Here is a 17,985-nt window from a genome sequence, read left to right on the forward strand (position 1 = left end):
TTGTTGTTTTGTATAAACCACCCACCCCATCTTCGCCGCCGGAAAGTTCCAGTCGTCATCGCCTTCGTTCTTCGCCTCTACGTTCCCCAGTCCATGTGCTTAGTCAAGTGAGCCCATATATATATGGCGAGACGGGGGGGGGGGGGTATTTCCTGTATATGCCCACTGAAAACTGTTTTTTTTTGTTTGTAGAGACGCCGCACAACTCACGTCTCAATTTCACGTTTGTTTGGTTTCATTTTATTCTTATTTTTATTTGCCTACCTGCCGTGTCGAGCCAAATTGTTGCCGCCGGTGACGCCCGTAGAGCGGCGCGAGACGGGAGGAAAGGAAAAGAAAAGTTTTAAAAAGTGTCTACGAAGCACACGGAGCAGTGTGTTCAAAGCAAAAAAAAGGTTCCACGCGGCAGGCACGGGGTACGAGGAAGACCAGGCGACGAGGCATCCGCCCGCAATGCAAAAAAAAAAAAAATGTCACGGTCGCACAATGAAGAACGGGTTTCCATTGGGCTGCAGGGGCAGCTGCGCAGGCACGTAAGAAATCGGCTGCAGCGGCTGCGCGCCCGGGTGGGACAGCGTGGGATAAACGCAGTAGTACGCCGCCTGCAGCGGCTGCGGCATAGGCTGCACGTATGGAAAGTACTGCAGCGGCTGTGCGGGCGGCATGCCCACCGACTGCACAACCGGCGTGCATGGCGGAGGGGGTGCTTCCGGGGCGGCGTACAGGCCCGCATTGCGTCGCACATTGCCGTCGTCGAACGCCAACGACGACTCTCTCAATGACTCGCCTGATACCCCCCCTGACACGGAGCTGTACTTCAACGACTGCGACATCACCACGAGCGGCGGTGACTCCGGGTAGCACGGCTGCATGGGGGCAAACGTGGCCATGGTGGGGTAGAACGGAAACATGGCACCTTGGCTCATGTCGTTCGTGACCATCCACGGTGGCAGATGCGCCGTGTCGCGTGCCAACTTGTCATCGCCCTTATTGTAACTCGAATCCCGCTCCTTGTCGCAGGTCGCGTGGGTCTGCGATGCTCCTTTGCCCGATGCCCTCACCCTGGAGGAGACGGGGGTGGTGGCGGTGCCTCTGCGCTGTATCGCGCCCTCCTCTCCAGCCGTCAAAGCTTTCACATCCGCCTCCGCATGGGAGGCAGCACGTCGCGCCGTATCCCGTCGATGTCTAAACGCGTTGGCAAACCTCGGCACGGTGCCGTAGAAGTACTTCGTGCCTTTGCGCTCGAAGCACCAGATGAGGAAGCCACTATCCGCAACAAGCTCACCAGTCTCCTTGTCCCGTAGCCAATGCGGGTCGGTCGCCTGCGCCTCGCGAGCGCTCTTGCACTCATCGTGCACGAAGGAAAGCAAGACGTTCTCCAGGTGGATGCTCGCGTCCACCTGCCAGCTACCGTGCGTCGCCTGCCACGACCCCGTCTTCTCGACGCCTTCGGTGGCAGTGGGCTCCTCCGCTGCCGGTTCATCTGTGACGTCCTTGCAGCTGCCCCTGGCGCTGGAGGGTGGTGGCCACTGCGGCTGTTCTGTGGCCCCCGGCACAAACCGAATGATGTCACCGCGTCGCACCTTCAACGAGCAGGCCCCAGAGACGCCCGTCCCACCGGCATCGCCGGCCACAGTCTCTTCACACTGTGCAACGTGCACCAAGGCATCCACGCACACAACGTACACCTCGTTTGAGCTGTGCATCACGGCGGGGATAACGACGTTGTCCTTTTCTATGAATCCGGCAAGGGTGAAGAACTGTTTGTGAAAGCGGGCGGTGGTCAAACCAAGAGTCGTGGAGCCTGTTTCCCCCACATCCACACTGCTACTTGCGGAGCTGACGGGTCGAGCTGCCAGCGGCAGAGGTCGGACATCCTGCTTTGTGCCTGTTTTTGCCTCAAGCTGGAGGCGGTACTGCGCCGCAAACGCCCCGCACAACTCTGCCGCATGATCAGCTGTGACGGAGCCGCGAACGAACGCCCCATCAATCCACATGGAGTGCTCCTCGGTGTTTGCATGAAGGAGATCCACACGGTTTCGCATCTCGCGTAAAAAGCATAGAAATGGAATGTTCGTCTTCAGTGCGCGGAAGGTCACGGGGGCCATGGGAACACGCGGCAACCCGCAAGTCTCTGTGCACTGCGTGTGGAACAGCCAGGAAGCAAACAGCATGGCACGCACCATGTTGTGGTCGCCGGCCGACCTACGGAGAAATATCATCAGGTCCAGCGTCGCTGCCTCGGTCTCGACCTCAGATGTCTTCAGTTCACATCCAATGCCGCCAATGACTGTGACGCAGGCGCCACCCAGCACCACAGACCCCTCCGGCGTGTCCCGGCGGTCATTGTAGAGAAAGGCCACCGCACAGGGAACGGGGCGAATCAGGCAGTGGTCTTGCGACGGGTCTGCCATGTAGCTCTGGCGCAGCTCATTGGCGGTCTCGTAGAGCCGACACGTGTTTGTGAGATCCATGCATGATGCGTAGTACTCCTCCCTGGTAAAGGCAATAGGCGGAATCACGTCCAGCCTGACGTCTGTGTTTGTGTCCCGGCGCGAGTAGTACCGCACGTAGGGATCGCAGCGAGCCTCGTAGAGCTGCCCAAAGAGTGGGGACTCAGCGGACGGGAAGAAATCTGCCGTCATGGGAATCAGCGCAATGACACGACCGAAGTCGCCGCGTGCCGGGCGGAAGGGCGCCTCTCGGAGTATATCCGCGCTCGGTGCAGCGCCCATGCCTCTTTGTGTGTGTTTGAGCAAGTGAGTATAAGTGGGTAATGAACACTTCCTGCTTGTATTCTTCTCCTTCTGTTCCCTGCTCTCTTAGTTGAGTGTTTTTCTTTTTCTCTCTCTCTCTCTCTCTCTGTGTGTGTGTGTAGGGGAGGAGGTGCCTTCGCGCTGCTGTATACCGCACCAGCTCCGCTACTACCGATGACTACGTCGGGGCGCCGCCAGCAGCCACAAGGGGGCACCCGCACAGAAGGAAGGAAAGAACAAAAGAACAAAAGAATAAATGAGGCAAACATTTGACGGCCACCAGTGAGCGGGCGGAGAAGCACCGCACGCGGAGAGCAGACACACAGACACACCGCCTCCTTTAGCACTACCAGCAGCTACTGCACAGCAGCAGGCTGCGAGCGGAGTCGTTCCTCCCCACCCAACGCAGTGCAGACCGCCGTTTTACCACTACAAGGTAGAAGGAAAAAACAAACATAAAAAAGCAAAGCAAAAAAAAAAGTGGACTTCAAAGAGGCAGCGCAGTTGAAAAAAAAAAACAGGAGAAGGGGGAAATCGCAGAATAGCAGTGCGTAGAAGTCGCATAGACGCAGGAACAAAGAAGAGAAAAAAAAAAAGGAAAAATGAAGAAGTGCGTCAAATGCATTTCGTGTGTCACTCTGGTCCTGCACGAGTGCTGTGAAGAGGGGCGGGCCGCGCCGGCACACACACACACAGGAGGGGGGGGGAGGGGAATAATAATAATAATAACTGTGTGCTTGCAGTTAATTTTGCGTCCTCAGTAGGATAAGGCGCGGAGAGTGGCGGTGAAAAACCTTCCCCCCTGCGTCACCCCCGCCACAGCACCACGCAGGTGCCAAGGGAGGTGAGGAGACAATGATGAAAGTATGCATCTATGGATAGACAGATACCTAGACGTATGCAGAAGTATAAACGGAACGGGCGTCGCTTGACGCTGGCTGAATGCATCGTCGCCATCGCACCCCAAGGGTCCTTCTTCCCCACTCCCCCACCCTCCCCCTCTCGCACTTCATGTGTGTTGCCTCCCTCCCAGAAACTTCCCCCACCCCCCATCTCCACCCCCTATCTCCCCTGCATGAGGCGAGGGAAGACGAAAAGGATAGAAAAGGGGAAGCTACACACACACACGCACACACACTCGCAACGCGTACGGCCCTACCGGTGCAGCGCAAGGACGCAGCTTGCATACCTCGGGCAAAAAAGAGCAACAGATATCGCAAATCCCTCTCTACGTGCTACCATACATTCGAGCGGCAACCAACCCCTTTACCGTTGCTGCTGCCCCTGTCAAACATGGCTTGGGACGCACCGCCGCAGTGAAGTTTGCCGCCGCCGCTCCCCGAAACTGTAGCTACATCAACGTGGCTACCCACCGGGTACAGGCGGTTCACCATTTCATTGACATGCACGGCCCATCTGCTTGCACACTTGCTGAGATCCCTGAACACGTAGCTGCGCTCCCTCGTCACAACACGAAATGACTCCGCCGTGACCGCTTCAGCGTAAAGGTGTGCAGTGATAGGGATGGTGCCCTTCACGGCGCGCGTCGACAGCTCCACGTAGAACAGTCGTGGGAGGTCCGTGAGAAAGAGAATACGCTTGCGTGACATCCGCTTCAAAAAACCACTCGCCTCTTTGAGCACCAGCGAGCAGTGTACGACCATCTCGCCATCCGCCAGCACACCCAGCGGCAGCTCCAGAGAGGTGTCGCCGGAGCGAAAGATGAGGTTCAACTTCCTTGGCGTCCGCGTCCAGTCAACGTCCGTGAAAAAGGGGTGTGCCTTGAGGGCGTCAAAGCCGCCCATCGCATCGGAGCCAAGGCGGTCCATGGGATCCCGCCGCACGAGACGCCGCACGAGGTCCTTGGCCTTTGCCGGGAAGCGCGGCGGGTACTCCAGCTCGTCGTCCAGGTATTGTTTACCTTGCGCATCACAAGCATGGGGCTATCCGAGTGAAACAGGGTGCGGCCGGCGAAGAGCTCAAACAGGACGCAGCCCAGGGCCCACAGATCACTCGTCGCGCTTGCCTTACTCGTGCACACCACCTCAGGCGACATGTAGGCGGCGGAGCCGGCGAAGGTATTCGCCGCCTCGTCGCTAAGGTAGCAGGCGCAGCCAAAGTCCACGATGACCACGTGGTGGTCAGCTGTAACCAGCAGGTTGCACGGTTTGACGTCGCGGTGAGCAACCCCGACGGTGTGCAGGTACTCCAATACCAGCACGACGTCGGCGAGAAAGCGGGGAGCGAGGAGAGCCAAGTGCTCCGGTCCGTGGGTCTTGATGTACTTCTCAAGCGTGTCCCCCACTACGTGTTCCATGATGAGGTACAGCTCGGCCTCGTCCTCAGCCGCGCCATACATCTTCACGATGCACGGGTGGCTTAAGGAGGCGGTGAGATTCACTTCGGACTCAAACGATTTGAGAATCTTTGGCCGCCGCCAGAGACTAGACTTGTCAATCCGCTTCACAGCCACGGGCATAATGACCACCCCGTTATCAGCGGCAACAAAGGCCCTGCTGCTCCACGGCTTAGATGTGCCCCTCACTTCGCTTTGGTTCGTCGCAAGGCGGAAAGCCCGCCGCAGTGGGCCGTTTCTGAGATCCGTAAAGGCAACGTCACACAGTGGCGTCCGCGAAATAACGGCTTCTCGTGACAGCTCCCTCGGGTGGCATTGCGGCGGTGACGGCGATGATCGCATATGCAGTGCCGGATTCTCCGGTGAAACGGTCCTGCAGTCATCCTGCCGCGTCAAATCTGTGGCGTTCGCCTCCACCTGAACTGTGCCTGCTCCGTAAACGCCACCGCCACCGCCACTGGTGTTGCTTCGCGCCGTTGGCGGCTGATCTTCCTCGCTACAATGCCCCATAAAAGAAACGGAATTCCCTGTTCTCGAATTGGAGCGGCTGTGTGCGGTTAACAAAGGGAACGACATCGAGGGTGCGGGGCTCTGCCGCATAGCAGGGCTGAGCATACTCAGCTCCCCTCGCAAAACCTCACCAAAGGTGCCCACGCCCAGCACCTCACCACGCACCAGCCGCAGCCGCTCCAGTGGAACAATCATACGCTCAGGCACCTTAAGCGAGGTGCCAAGTATGCCACGCAGGTTTCCAAAGTGGGGGCCATGCACGGTGCTACTGGCTGAGTCCCCAGTGGAGACCGTTGAAGACATGACAGGGCTAAAGCCCCACCTACTCTCGCGCAGCAAGGAAAAATGTCGTAGTGAGTCCGTGATGGGTATCAATGGAACGACGCCCAGTCCTACTGGAGCAAAGGTGGTTGCCTGCGGCGTCAACGACGCGTCCGCGTCAGACGCGTAAGTCGTGTCTATACCTGGACGTCGCATTTGCTCTGCGCCTATTCACGGAAGCGCTTCTTACTACCTATCTATATCTTGTTCCCTCACTATTGTGACAATTGTTAATATAAAATAAATATTCAAGTTAAACTTATGTAATTATATATTGCAAGGTTATATATGTATATATACATATATATCACTCTAAGTGCCGGCGTGCCGGCCTATGGCCCTCTGGAACGCCTCACCCGTTTTTTCACCCGCACGCAGGTGGCCGTAACAGGAACTAGCACGCTAACAAAAACTTTTGGTGTTGGGTAGTGTCTCTTGGGTCACTCTCTTTACTACGCCCTCCTAACAATTCTTGGGGAAAGGCAAAGCGACGATGAAGCAGAGGGAGAAACACACGATGCGCAGCACACACAGACAGAAACACATCCACAGCGTACTCTGTCCCTGCACCAAAGCACAATGCTCAGCGTTCATCCTTTTCAGCCAGCGCGTGTGTCATCCACCTTAATTTGTTGCTACCGCAGTTTGTCATCCCCCCAGCGCTGTGGCAACGAGACGTCATCCCCAGCGGGAAATCTGTCTGCGCCTGTTCCCGCTTGCCCGATACCTTCACCCGGAAAGTACGCATCCACGCAGCTACGGAGCGTCATAGCTACAACGCCCTTGCCACGCACCACGTGATCGGCCCGCCAGTTTCGCCACTCCCGCTTTCTTCCGCGCGTGAACAGCACACACACACACATGTGAGTGCATGGAACCGCGTGCAAAACAAGGCAGTACGGCGCCAAGCATGCCCCAGCAAAGGTTTAATGTGAATTATTGCTGTTGTGCACTCCCCCGTTGTACGTTGCGGCTGCGCACGGCGACAAGGCGCAGAAGGCGGTCCAGCGCTATCACCGCTCCTCGTGCGATCTTACAGCGGCCCGCACAGATTTGGCATCACAGACGCAGCAGGCCTTCTTCGACCGAAGCAAGCGCAACCCTAGACGAGCGAGCAACACCGCAGGGGTGCCCATTTGCTCAGTAGTGACGCGCCTTCAGCTGGCGTCAGCCGTGCTCCCACAGCAAGAGGGATAGAGAGAAAAATAAAAATGATTTGTGCGTGCGTCGTGCCCCCATATCAACGACGGTGCAGCCGCCGCTGTCAATACCGCGGGGCTGCCTCCAGCATGCCTTCTGCCTCTCCAGCCTCCTCGGCACTCCGCTTCAAGGCGAGGCACCCTTCCGCTCCATATCCGCGGCCAGAGCCCCGGCGGCAGCGTGACGGGTCAGTGAGGTCCAAAAAAGAAAAAGGCCTCGGAAAACATGTGTGTGTGTGACGGCGTCCCTCGCAACCCGCTTGCGGCTCGTCGTGCACGCGTTTTCACACGGAAGGAAGCTCGACTAAACCCTGAGCGTTTTCGATCGTGCATCCCACTCCTGTGCACCACCTTACGTGTGCAGGTGAAAGTGAGGGCATTCAGTTCTTGCCGTTAAAACGCCGTTACTTTTAGCAGTCCAGAGAATCGCGAGGCGGGGAAGGGCTGAGCGCGCCAATTGGCTGCAGAAGCAAAAGTGCTGCATAACTGAGGAAGCCCCAACGGGATGAACGCAAAAGGAGCGGCGTCATTCTTCCGCGTGTTTATTTATTTTCCCCTTCATTTTCTTTCATTTATTTTTCTTTTGCAAAAAACTAGGGAGAATCACACTGTGAAGTGCGTGCTGTGATCGCCCCGCCAAACAGACACGTTACACCTCGCAAGACTTCCCTACAGGAGGGACGACGGGAGGCTGCGGCGGCTGCCAAAGAAAGAAAAATACACTCGCACACACACACACACACCGCAGCGAGAGAAGCCACAGTAGAAGACTGTGGCTGCTCGGGTGCTTCTATCCATCCCTTTCCGCGCCTCCACCAGCATCGCAGTCCCCAGCGCAACGTACGCCCGCTGCCCACACCTCGCCGCAACGTGCCCCTCCTCACCCGTTCTCGATCACTTCGGTGCCTTCAATTGTTCCTTGCGATGTCGCCACCACTCTTCCTGATGCCTTGCTTCTCTTCGCCGCATCATGTCCACCGCATCCTGCCCAAGCTCACGGTGGTCAGGCACGGAAAAGAGCTTGTACTCTCCCATCGTCACTGGTTCAGGCCGCTGCCCTCGTGCATGCTGCCGCTTGAAGTGGGAGAGGTTAAACTCCAGATCCGTCTGCAGCCGCGGCAGAACGTGCTGCTTCCACCGCTCCTGGACCTCCCTGGCACTCTGCTCAGGTATCTCTGTGTGCTCAGACACGCGTTGCTGAATCGCCTCCTCCTCTTGCTTCATCTGTGCACTGTACTGATCCACGTAATAGTCCCACTCCTCCTCGGAAAGTTTTCGGCGCCACTGTGGTGCCTCTGTGCGCCGCCTCTCAGTTTCATAGTGCCACAGCCATGGGTTCCACGTTCCCTGCACCGAGCGCCGCTGGAAATGGAGCTGGGAAGCGGAGAACGGCAGGTCGTAGTCGTTGGCAGTGTTTACCAGACGATGCAGTCGCAGCCAGATACCCATGGGGCTCATAAACTTTGTCTTGTAGCTCCTCTCGCTCCCGTCACGGTAGACGCCGGTCACGCTCGTCTCGGCCCACAGCCGCGGGCGGATGTCAATCGTCACGCTCGGGTACTTTGCGTGGAAGGCGGGTAGGTGTGTCGCGAGAAACTGGCGCGTGTTGGGCTACCCCTTGCTGGGGCAGTAGGAAACAATCACCTTCTTTAGGCAAAGCTCGCCGTTGCGGCTCATCGTGCCAAATCTAACTTCACCCCTACCCACGGAGACCGTCCACAGTCAAAGCCACGCGACACAACATTGGAAGGAAAAAAAGTAAAAGGCAAATGGCAAATGGCACGATGAAAGGAACAAAGCAAACGCGCAAAGGGCAAATCAATAGCAAGGCAGAAGCAAAAAAAAAAAGAACAGTCCAGGGGTCTTGATTCCTAGCACGACTCCTGTGAAAAAATGCATGTGGAGGTTAGGGCCTCCGCATCCATTCCCGCTGCATGGTCCATGGCATGCGTGCGGAGACAAGCTGCATTCCAAAGCGAGCGCCACTCACGCGCGCCTTCAACGGCCCCTTCTCACCCGAAACACCGTCCACCATGCGCTCCGCGGGGTCTGCTGTGTAATCCGCCAGTTGACGCTGGACGTCGCGGAGAAAGCCCCGGTAGGCCCACGGCGACGGCGGCACAAAAAAGCCCTCGTCGTTCCGCGTCAATTGCAGCGTGCGGTTGACAAGCCGTGTGTGTGCAACGACGGCTTTGGAGTCCTGCAGCTGACGGTATGCCTTTGCCACGCGAGGAAATGGACCCAACAAAAGCCCGGCCTCCTCCACTAAAAACTTCAAGATCGTGAAGAGCGGCCACGTGCTCCAGTTCTCTGTCTCGCGCGGCAGTTCATCGTCATCACCCTCCAGAGAAGTCTCCAGGCGGGTGAGGAGATCCATCAAGCGGCTGTGCGTCTGACGCGTCACCTCCATTTCAGCCGTGTTCCGTGCCTGAAGAACGTCGTCCACAGCGTGCAGCACGTGATCAGCGACAAGGGCCGCATCCAAGTATGCCTGGAGTTGCCGCTGGTGCTCTAGTCCCGAGGAAGCGGCGGGGAAGAAGTAGAAAATATGCTGTGGGTCGTGCACACGTCGCAGTCCCCCCTCGGAAAACTGCAGCAGTGGCGACTCCTTCCTCCCGACTTCGGCGTCATTGAAGGAGGCCGCACTGCTCGTGCCCGTTGCGTCGATGGCAACAAAGCTGCGGAAGCGCGAAAGGCACCAAAAGTCCTCTGGACGGATCGCCGTCGTCGTCGTGCAGACGGGCTCCAGAAGAAGTGTGTGGCGCTGCCGCAAGGCACGCAGCAAGAGCAGGCTGTGGTGCACCGCTGGGTGCCACAGAAAAGCCGCCTCACACTTCACGGCAAACATACAAATTCACCCCACACACACACGCACTCTTTCTTTTTTTTTGCTTCTTTGTTTTCGCTTTTGTTGCTACTTCGTCTCCCTGCGTTATTGGTGTGTCCGACCCGCTGCAGCACGCGCCTTCCGCTGCACCTCAGCAACTACCTTGTGAAGGCAAACCACGGAAGCAATACAAAGGAGACGCGGTGGGGTACGCATCACATGTAGATATGAGACAGGCATATTTTTAATTTTTTTTTAAGCTGACGAAAAGCCGTATATCCACAAGACAAGACGCACTGCACCCTACCAGTCTGCTTCGTATTGTTCCTAAACACCGAGCACCACGCAGCGCACTGATCCTGCCAGTTCTAACACTCTTCCACCGTACTAATATCGGCAAGCTGAAGTGACAGAAAATATTTGACGTCTCCCAACATTTGTTTGACACCTGTCACCCTCGCTTCCTTCCGCATATTGTTTTCTCTTTATTTTTCCCTTTTTTTCCAATGCTCTGAGGCGGTGGTAGGTTTTAAGTGGAAACCATCCTCTGAGGCGAAACTTATTTCTCCCACCAAGTGCATAAGCAAGGGGGAAAAAAAAAGGAAAATAAAATAAAAATAAAACACAATGCCTGTTCCTAAACAAAAAAAAAACTTTCCCTACACACTTTACTAACGTTTGAGAACACATAAATTGTATAATTTCCCCCCACCCGCATTCAGCACTCTTTCGGTTTTTGTTGTTGCTGATGTTTCGTTGCTACAGAACATATACCTTTCCCTACTTCCTCTATCTGTGTTGTGCTTCCTCGTCTGACTACCGCGCTTACAGGTCCTCGCTCGTCATGGTAAGCATAGGTGGATTGATGTGAAAGTATGGGCGGATAAACTTGCCATCGGCTGCCCACACATCGCCACCCTTTGACTGCGCGTACGCGCGCGCGTTCTCGCGCTTGAACTCCTCAGGCCAGTCCTGGTAGTACACGTGATAGAAGGAGGAGTAGAAAACGGAGATGTACGTAAGGTAGAGGAAGGAGAAGAGTGCACCCCAGTTCATCAACACGCGGAGCTTCGTCATGCGGGTGGTGTCACGAAGGCCCAACTGGTATATGCACTTCCAGTGCCACTCAAACACCTGCTTGCGGGAGGCACCCAGAAGGTGCAGCGGCATCTCATCCCACGCAGCCTTGAAGCGCTCAGTGGAGTGCATGTCACCACCCAAGAGCGGGCGGCTTGTGCGCAACATGAGAGCGCGGTGGGATGTCGTGAAACTCACGGCAGGAGCTGTACGGCGAAGCATCTTTGTTAGCTCTTTTATTTTAATTCTTTGTTCTTGGTTGGTTGGTTGGTTGGTTGGTTGGCTTGTGTGCTTCTTGGCCTTTCCTTACTCCTAGTTTGTTGCTACTCCCTCGTTGCTTGGAGGTCTAGTGTTGCGTATGCCGCCAACAGCAACAAAAAAGTCCAAAGAGGACGTCAAAGAAACAACAAAAAAAAAAGGCAGCTATGCACGGGAAGGCAGAAGAGACACTTGCACTGCGCACCACCGTCGGTTAAAGCGGGACATTCACTCGGTGTTTACGAGGAGGGGGCGCGCCTGTGAGCTCCATCCGTGGACGTTGGTCACCAAAAGTTATACCCCCCCGACAGGGGCGCCGGTTTCCACGCCTTGTTCTTTGCAAAACAAACCATGAGATTCTTGCGCTCCGTGTTGCACGTGGCGATGCGTCCCGCCAGCTTCATTTCCGCCGGGCAGTCTAAGCTGCAGTGCAGCAGCTGGGAGTTGAGAGCGTGGCATGGGTGCTTCGGATGTAGCTCCAACTTGGCAGGAGGTACTATCCGTTGATTGTACTCACGCGTCCCCTGATCCTGCCAGCCTGTGACAATTTCAAGATTACGTGCGCTGTCGTGCCTATAAATCATGTTCCGAATGACGTGGCCCCCGCTGCGGCGATTTGAATCCGCTGGCGCCTCAGGGTCCGCACTCATCGCCTCCAAACTACCCTGAAATGTAGCGTATACGCCTCGCTCGTTGCTTGTGAGGAATCGTCCCAGTGCAACAAGTGGGAGCGGAGTGCGGGTTGCTGCTGATTGTGCCCTTCAGTCTACCAGGTTGGGAGCAAATGGAACAGAGACGGCGGTACCACTGCAAGAGTAACATGCAATAATAATATACCCAACGGCGGAGCGCAAACCAGCGGCGAAGAGCCCCCCCCCCCCCCCTCCCTCCCCAAGCACACACACGCACAGAATGGAAAGAAAGCACGCAAAATATGCCTCTCACCGCTACACTGGAAAGGGGAAACGCGTCTGCCAGCGGGTATTGTACCTCCCAATGTTGCTCACCGCTCTCGAAATGCCCCGCCTCTCCTTCTCTAGAAGGAGCGTTTTCGTGGTTAGCCCCTGTCCACGTCTCTCGTTGTTCATGCCACTTGCATCCTCACGAGCCAACAGCATGCCAGTCCTGGGATTGCGCACCGCGGGCATGTATTTATAGTACTGATACGGCTGCTGCTTGCCCCACATCCACGTCGGCTGCAACCACATCTCACGCTTATTGTGCGTTGGCTGGGCTGGGCAGCGCACGCAAAGTGTGTCATGGACCCACTGAAAATGACAGTACTCGCACTGTAGCTTCAAATCGTTCCGCGAGAGCACAAGCTGGGGGTCTTTCGTTTGTCCCTGGATCTTTTTCATGTGGTGCGTTGTCTTCCCATCTAGATTATTACACGGCAGAAGCACATGTGCGTTCACTGGACCACTGCACTTTCCTAGGGGAAAAAAATTCAGTAGAACGCCAGTGGGACGCACGTAGTACAGGGGTCGTGTGGCCCTCTGCATTTACTGCCCTTGATGCAACAAGGAGTACGCCACCTGTGAGTCCCCTTTCTTTAAAGAGATAGGGTCAAGGAAAATGAAAGACGGCGCAATCAACATGACCTCAGTGGGGCAAAAGTTAAGGTAAGCATATATATATATATATATATATATATTCTACTTTAAAGGTCTTCTGGAACCCTGTCCTTCCTCCTCCGCTTCCTCAGGTATATGCTTAGTTTAAACGAAAGATGTCAACATGCTCCATCTCACAGGCGTGAATATCCCCTGCGATGATCAATGAATGAAGTGGATCACCAAAATCAACTGCTCTTAGCTCTCGCATTGTTGCAGCGACAACTTGCTGTGTCGTTGAACCCACACGTGCCAGACCAATGGCCACAGTGCTTCCATCTGCCGCTACCGCACCTCCCTTTTTCTGTTGCTCAACCTCCAATATCTGATCAATGGCTTCTGTGATGCGCATATAGCGTGATGGCTCATACACCTTGCGCCCACGCGCCAGATTTTCGTCAGAGATCTCCTTGACTTTGATGTCAAGTAGCACCAAGGTGTGGAGCCCCATCTCTCTGTTAGCCTTGAGCCTGTCGTACCATGAGTCTGGGTGCCATGAGTTTGTCCAGAAGCAAAGCGAAAGTACTTGACCAAAGCGATAGAGTTGCAGCCCACAGCAACCCACAGCATTAATGATGGAAGCGTTGTGGATGGCTCGGCAAGTAATACGCTGCTCATGACACCGCACCACCAAATCGGAGTGCGTCGTAGCTCCAAATACGTCCCCAACAACAAGCAACACGACATTTTTCTCCAAAGCATCCTGCAGCAGCTCCCCACTCTCTACCATCTCTCTGTCAGCAACCAAAACGGGTCTGTCGTAAACACTAGCGAGCTCCTCCACAGAACTATTGATGAGAAAAGATGTGTAAGCCTCCAAATATACAATGTCCGCCTCACGCACAGCTCTAAGACCTTTTAGCGTGATGTCGCTGGCATCGCCAAGACCCAATCCAACCAGTGTAAACATATGCACCTCCCTAAAGTTCAATAACCAGAGAAAAATGTGCGCCTCAATATCGTCTTGTTCCTTATTCTTCTAGAGAAAGAAAGGGCATTAAAAGGAGATGGAAGTTTGATTAAAGGCGCCTCGCATTCCAATTCGCATAAAAGCTATCAAATGCTCATCCACCAGCAAACAAGTAAATTCAAAAAACGTGTTACGACTACCGGGCATTTGTTGAAAGCAAACAAAGTGGCACTCCTTATGGCGCCCGCACCCGCCAGTATCCTCCGAGTGGATGGTAGTAGTAGTAGTAGTAAGATTAGAAAAAAAAAAAGCTAAACCTGCATTCGTTGCATTCCAACACAACAGCGTTATAAACAAAAAAGGTAGATCATACGTAAAACGAGCACAAAACAGGCTGGCCTAACAAGGCGTCCACAGATTTGTTTGGTCCCACCTGGTCGCACATTTTCTTCCAGTGCTCTCTATAACGGTGGAACAAGGACAATCTGAGGTGATACAGATCAGGGGGCAATTGGAGAGCACAAACCAGTGTTCCCCCACTCATGTGTCAAAACATGTTATATGTATTTATTCAAAAAAAAATATGTTTACTTGTCCCAGTACTTGGGCTCGGAGAGGAATGGAGCCAGTGCAAAGATCAAACCGTGAGAATAGGATTCAGCACGGTTCAAATACCCGGCTGTCAGTATTCCCATTGCGCCCTGCCCAGACCTTACATCTGTCTGTCCAGTCAGCTCATCCATCACCTCCGCCAGTTCCTTGCCTTCGTCCAGAATCTTGGACATAAGCTTTTGGCTCATCTCGAAACGTGCAGAAGAGCCTATACCGCACCTTCCAGTAGAGCGCTCTACCACGAACATCCAACCACATTCAAACCATCGATCTGAAGCTTTCTCCAGCCCCCCTTCCAGTCCAACACCATAGTGCGCCTCAGGAACAAGGCGCAGGGCTTCATGAGCGCGGTGCTGTGCACCCTGCTGCGACTCCTCGGCCGAAATGGGTTGTGCACGAACAATGGAAGCTACCGCCACAGGACGAACATCGTGCTGCTTGCTCGGAAAGCACCTACAAACAACAGCGTGAACTGAGTCCAGCTTCGCCTGATTGGTTGTACCCACTGCCCATACTATCATCGCCAACTTCCTGTGTAACTGCTAGCGGGTGGGTAGAAGAAGTTGTATTGACAGAAAACGAAGAATACAAGCATTGTATAGCAGTAAATTTGACAAGTAGCTAAAAAAAAAAATTGGTAATGTCATTCGGGTACAATCCCACAAAGATACTTTTTTTTATACCTTCCCTTTCTCAAGAAAACCATTTCCCCACTAAAAAAAAAAACTACATATATCAAAAACACCACACCCTCAGCGCAGCAGCACGCCAGTCGAACAAAATATAGAAGAAATAGAAACCCAAAATGAGAGAAAAATAAACATTGGTTACGTGTATTCAAGGATCCACCAACACACCCGCATCTAGGAACATGGTGACGGTGGCACTACTCTGCAGTACTACTTTGCCTTTGGTGTGTACTCCAAAATACCAATGCCCCCCCCCCCCCCCCCAACTCACCAGCAGCGCATAGCATATGCTGATAAGACTGTGAAGCTTGCCTGAACGGCGGATCTCATTCGATAATGAAGTTACAAAACATCCATCTGTGGATGCAAAAGGATGGCCTAGCACCATAGCGCCTTCATTCATATTAAGTTTTGAAAAATCAAACTTTTCCTTCAGCACAAGCTTCGAGCGAGCGTATCCTTCCAAGAATTCTGGTGACAGTGAAAACTTGATAGTGACAAGCACCTGTGCAGCAAACGCCTCATGAAACTCAAAAAAGTTAACATCCTTCAGTGTGGAACCTGCAATCTTCAAAGCGGAGCCTCACATAAGTACAGGAGCAAGTAAAATCTGTGGGTAGGGATCGATGGTTGAAAAGTGCCAACCTTTTAGGCTGACGTATGTAGGATATCTAATCTGCTTGGTCTTCTCCTCCGACATCAGTAGCATGGCACTGCCACCATTTGTCAACCCGTTTGATGTCATGGGGCGATGATGCCATCTGATGTTCGAAATGCCGGTTTCAATGTTGGTAGCCTTGTTTACATCTTTTAAAGATTGCCCTGAACGTATTCGTCCTTGACAAACTCAACAGTCTGTTCATTCCTCGTCGCAGTTACTGGGACAATTTCATTCAGCATGTACTCTTCCCTTTTGGCCTCAGTTGCGTTTTTGTGCGAATCAATTACAAGAGCCTCTTGATTTTCCCGCGCAATGTTTTTGAGCTCCCCAATTAAGTTCGTGTGTCATCCCATTGTCCCGCCGGTGTTTCACTTCTCTGGAACCAGGGGTTTTGGCAGCCAGCCTAGAGAATTGTATCCGGTCTCTTTCAAAAACTCATGGATCACTGCAACGCCCCCATTATTACCCTTGGTGAGCTTTACCGGCCCGTACGCAAGCGTAGATGGCATCATTATTGGAGCATTACTCAGACTGTCGCTCCCTCCAGCGATTACAATGTCAACATGACTACTCTCGATCATAACCATCACCTGTGTCATGGCGTTCAATCATATCACACAGACCATTCTGGTAAGTTGTGATCTTCTCAGGGAGGTTCAGATCTATAATAATATATCGAGCGTGGTTGCAAGCATTAAGATGCAAAACGACACTGTCCCAGATAATGTGGTCCACCTCATTGGGTTGCAGTTTGGTCTCTCTCAGAAGGACCCCGACGGCAGCAGTGCCCAACTACACGTTATCCACCGTCAGAAAAGATTCAAACGATTTCGCAAAGGGTATTCGTGCACTCGTCACGAAGACTGCTTGCTGCTTTAGAAACACTTGAGCACTCCACACATTGTACTGTTTTCACATCATATGGTGGGAACCTATTCAAACAAAGAGTACTGTAGTAAGAAAAGGTATAAAAGAAGCCTGGTGATTGTGGCTCACAGCTACTGTTTATCTTTCAACGTGGAAAGATGAACAGTAAACACAGTGACCACCAGAAGCCGTACATGGGAGAGTGGCCAAAGACATCACTTACCATGACAAAAACGATACCCAGGCTGAACCAAATAAGTCTTGTGTGCATGTATGAATAAAAAGAGTTTTCAATACCCTAGGAAACTCCAAAGTTTGGGAATTAGGTTCTTCCGCGCCATATTGCAAGGCAGGTTGTGTATTCAAAAAAGCCCAATGACCGACACAAACACGAAGATAAAATAGCACTGGACCCCCAAGGCACCTACATCCTCAATACTGCAAATAAGTACCAATAAAAAAATTTAAGGAAAGAGTTACTGGGAAAATTGCCACACATAAGAAACTTGGAAAAAATAGGGAAAAAGTCATTCCTATAGACAACTCAAAACCAAAAAATCGTACACTCTAGCGCCCGAACAGGGGGGGGGGGGGGCAAAAAAAAACAAGAAACACCTGGAGTCACAACAAAACCAACAATAACAAACACCACGCGGCCAACCATAGTTCACACGCGAGTATCACAATAAGAAACCATCGCCCCCGTACACACCCCATTGCGCCACCGGCGCAGCGGCATCACAAAGCGACAGAACCATCCCAGACGCGCACGCGCCCCACAACCACACCCCACACAAAAACACCCCACCCACCAACCCACACGGCGCACGAAAGACGTTGAAACACACAAAACAACATGTATCTGAAACACCCTCGAGGCCCAGACAGCCCAAAGGGCATCCACGCAGGCCTTTTAGGGCCGAATTCTGCCACCGCCTTCCCGGGCGTCGATAGCATTCGAGCGCGCCCGGACTGCGCCCCCGCCGCAGGAACCAGCGACGAAGCCTGTATCATTGCGTGCGCCCGGCTCTTCTGCAGCCGTTCCTCCGGACTTCCGTGTTTTCGACTTGTGGCGCGGCGCTTCGCCGCCCCCTTCGGGGCTCCCGCCCCCTGCGCCCGAGGGGCACCACCCGTGCCGGCGCCCCACCGCCGCTTCGCCTGCGGCGCGGGCGAAAAAAAAAGGATAGCACCCCTCATTTTCGCACTGCTGGTGCAGGGCTGGTGCTTTACCCTGTAGTCGTTTCGGTTGGTGAGAAAGGGGGGGTGCGTAGCGTTGCGCGCTGGCTGGTAGGGGGTACCGCCCGGCCGCCCCGCCTGCTGCGGCGGATG

General features: G+C 53.9%; 12 protein-coding genes and 1 pseudogene across 12 annotated transcripts in view, besides 16 other annotated features; all 13 read right to left on the minus strand.

Moving 5' to 3' along the window:
* Positions 1-12: part of a microsatellite that runs on past the window's edge.
* Positions 13-224: 212 nt separating this feature from the next.
* Positions 225-258: a microsatellite.
* A 215-nt stretch (positions 259-473) lies between these two features.
* On the minus strand, positions 474-2,735 carry TraAM80_01326 (uncharacterized protein; the record flags this gene model as incomplete). The annotated part of the gene is made up of 1 exon (XM_029378378.1): positions 474-2,735. One exon carries the CDS (start codon positions 2,733-2,735, stop codon positions 474-476), a length of 2,262 nt encoding a protein of 753 aa, XP_029241762.1.
* Positions 2,736-2,837: 102 nt separating this feature from the next.
* Positions 2,838-2,864: a microsatellite.
* Positions 2,865-2,977: 113 nt separating this feature from the next.
* Positions 2,978-3,009: a sequence feature (GA-rich).
* A 191-nt stretch (positions 3,010-3,200) lies between these two features.
* Positions 3,201-3,236: a sequence feature (A-rich).
* A 92-nt stretch (positions 3,237-3,328) lies between these two features.
* Positions 3,329-3,367: a sequence feature (A-rich).
* Positions 3,368-3,468: 101 nt separating this feature from the next.
* Positions 3,469-3,485: a microsatellite.
* A 387-nt stretch (positions 3,486-3,872) lies between these two features.
* Positions 3,873-3,894: a microsatellite.
* Positions 3,895-3,991: 97 nt separating this feature from the next.
* TraAM80_01327 (protein kinase) lies at positions 3,992-4,420 on the minus strand (the record flags this gene model as incomplete). Its single annotated transcript, XM_029378379.1, has 1 exon — positions 3,992-4,420. The coding sequence occupies one exon, from the start codon at positions 4,418-4,420 to the stop codon at positions 3,992-3,994; it is 429 nt and encodes a 142-aa protein (XP_029241763.1).
* Positions 4,421-4,485: 65 nt separating this feature from the next.
* Positions 4,486-6,099, minus strand: TraAM80_01328 (protein kinase; the record flags this gene model as incomplete). The annotated part of the gene is made up of 1 exon (XM_029378380.1): positions 4,486-6,099. One exon carries the CDS (start codon positions 6,097-6,099, stop codon positions 4,486-4,488), a length of 1,614 nt encoding a protein of 537 aa, XP_029241764.1.
* A 127-nt stretch (positions 6,100-6,226) lies between these two features.
* Positions 6,227-6,251: a microsatellite.
* Positions 6,252-7,861: 1,610 nt separating this feature from the next.
* Positions 7,862-7,885: a microsatellite.
* Positions 7,886-8,036: 151 nt separating this feature from the next.
* TraAM80_01329 (uncharacterized protein) lies at positions 8,037-8,600 on the minus strand (the record flags this gene model as incomplete). Its single annotated transcript, XM_029378381.1, has 1 exon — positions 8,037-8,600. One exon carries the CDS (start codon positions 8,598-8,600, stop codon positions 8,037-8,039), a length of 564 nt encoding a protein of 187 aa, XP_029241765.1.
* A 295-nt stretch (positions 8,601-8,895) lies between these two features.
* Positions 8,896-8,991: a sequence feature (A-rich).
* A 57-nt stretch (positions 8,992-9,048) lies between these two features.
* Positions 9,049-9,990, minus strand: TraAM80_01330 (uncharacterized protein; the record flags this gene model as incomplete). The annotated part of the gene is made up of 1 exon (XM_029378382.1): positions 9,049-9,990. The coding sequence occupies one exon, from the start codon at positions 9,988-9,990 to the stop codon at positions 9,049-9,051; it is 942 nt and encodes a 313-aa protein (XP_029241766.1).
* Positions 9,991-10,561: 571 nt separating this feature from the next.
* Positions 10,562-10,598: a sequence feature (A-rich).
* Positions 10,599-10,794: 196 nt separating this feature from the next.
* On the minus strand, positions 10,795-11,268 carry TraAM80_01331 (cytochrome c oxidase VIII (COX VIII); the record flags this gene model as incomplete). Its single annotated transcript, XM_029378383.1, has 1 exon — positions 10,795-11,268. The coding sequence occupies one exon, from the start codon at positions 11,266-11,268 to the stop codon at positions 10,795-10,797; it is 474 nt and encodes a 157-aa protein (XP_029241767.1).
* A 33-nt stretch (positions 11,269-11,301) lies between these two features.
* Positions 11,302-11,329: a microsatellite.
* Positions 11,330-11,588: 259 nt separating this feature from the next.
* Positions 11,589-11,954, minus strand: TraAM80_01332 (uncharacterized protein; the record flags this gene model as incomplete). The annotated part of the gene is made up of 1 exon (XM_029378384.1): positions 11,589-11,954. The coding sequence occupies one exon, from the start codon at positions 11,952-11,954 to the stop codon at positions 11,589-11,591; it is 366 nt and encodes a 121-aa protein (XP_029241768.1).
* A 219-nt stretch (positions 11,955-12,173) lies between these two features.
* Positions 12,174-12,197: a microsatellite.
* A 54-nt stretch (positions 12,198-12,251) lies between these two features.
* TraAM80_01333 (uncharacterized protein) lies at positions 12,252-12,806 on the minus strand (the record flags this gene model as incomplete). Its single annotated transcript, XM_029378385.1, has 1 exon — positions 12,252-12,806. One exon carries the CDS (start codon positions 12,804-12,806, stop codon positions 12,252-12,254), a length of 555 nt encoding a protein of 184 aa, XP_029241769.1.
* A 126-nt stretch (positions 12,807-12,932) lies between these two features.
* Positions 12,933-12,958: a microsatellite.
* Positions 12,959-13,017: 59 nt separating this feature from the next.
* TraAM80_01334 (diphthine synthase) lies at positions 13,018-13,827 on the minus strand (the record flags this gene model as incomplete). Its single annotated transcript, XM_029378386.1, has 1 exon — positions 13,018-13,827. One exon carries the CDS (start codon positions 13,825-13,827, stop codon positions 13,018-13,020), a length of 810 nt encoding a protein of 269 aa, XP_029241770.1.
* A 274-nt stretch (positions 13,828-14,101) lies between these two features.
* Positions 14,102-14,119: a microsatellite.
* Positions 14,120-14,414: 295 nt separating this feature from the next.
* Positions 14,415-14,960, minus strand: TraAM80_01335 (uncharacterized protein; the record flags this gene model as incomplete). The annotated part of the gene is made up of 1 exon (XM_029378387.1): positions 14,415-14,960. One exon carries the CDS (start codon positions 14,958-14,960, stop codon positions 14,415-14,417), a length of 546 nt encoding a protein of 181 aa, XP_029241771.1.
* Positions 14,961-15,340: 380 nt separating this feature from the next.
* Positions 15,341-16,729, minus strand: TraAM80_01336 (thiolase protein-like protein, putative; annotated as a pseudogene).
* A 665-nt stretch (positions 16,730-17,394) lies between these two features.
* TraAM80_01337 (uncharacterized protein) lies at positions 17,395-17,853 on the minus strand (the record flags this gene model as incomplete). The annotated part of the gene is made up of 1 exon (XM_029378388.1): positions 17,395-17,853. The coding sequence occupies one exon, from the start codon at positions 17,851-17,853 to the stop codon at positions 17,395-17,397; it is 459 nt and encodes a 152-aa protein (XP_029241772.1).
* A 29-nt stretch (positions 17,854-17,882) lies between these two features.
* Positions 17,883-17,985, minus strand: part of TraAM80_01338 (uncharacterized protein) — a gene marked incomplete at both ends in the record, with an annotated part of 750 nt that continues 647 nt past the window's right edge. Inside the window, one exon of the mRNA XM_029378389.1 lies at positions 17,883-17,985. This exon is cut by the window's right edge and continues 647 nt beyond it. Within this exon, the coding sequence (XP_029241773.1) occupies positions 17,883-17,985 (103 nt within the window).

The sequence above is a fragment of the Trypanosoma rangeli genome (genome assembly GCF_003719475.1).
Source record: "Trypanosoma rangeli strain AM80 chromosome Unknown Tra_15.4_contig_00026, whole genome shotgun sequence".
Classification (NCBI taxonomy): Eukaryota; Euglenozoa; class Kinetoplastea; order Trypanosomatida; family Trypanosomatidae; genus Trypanosoma; species Trypanosoma rangeli.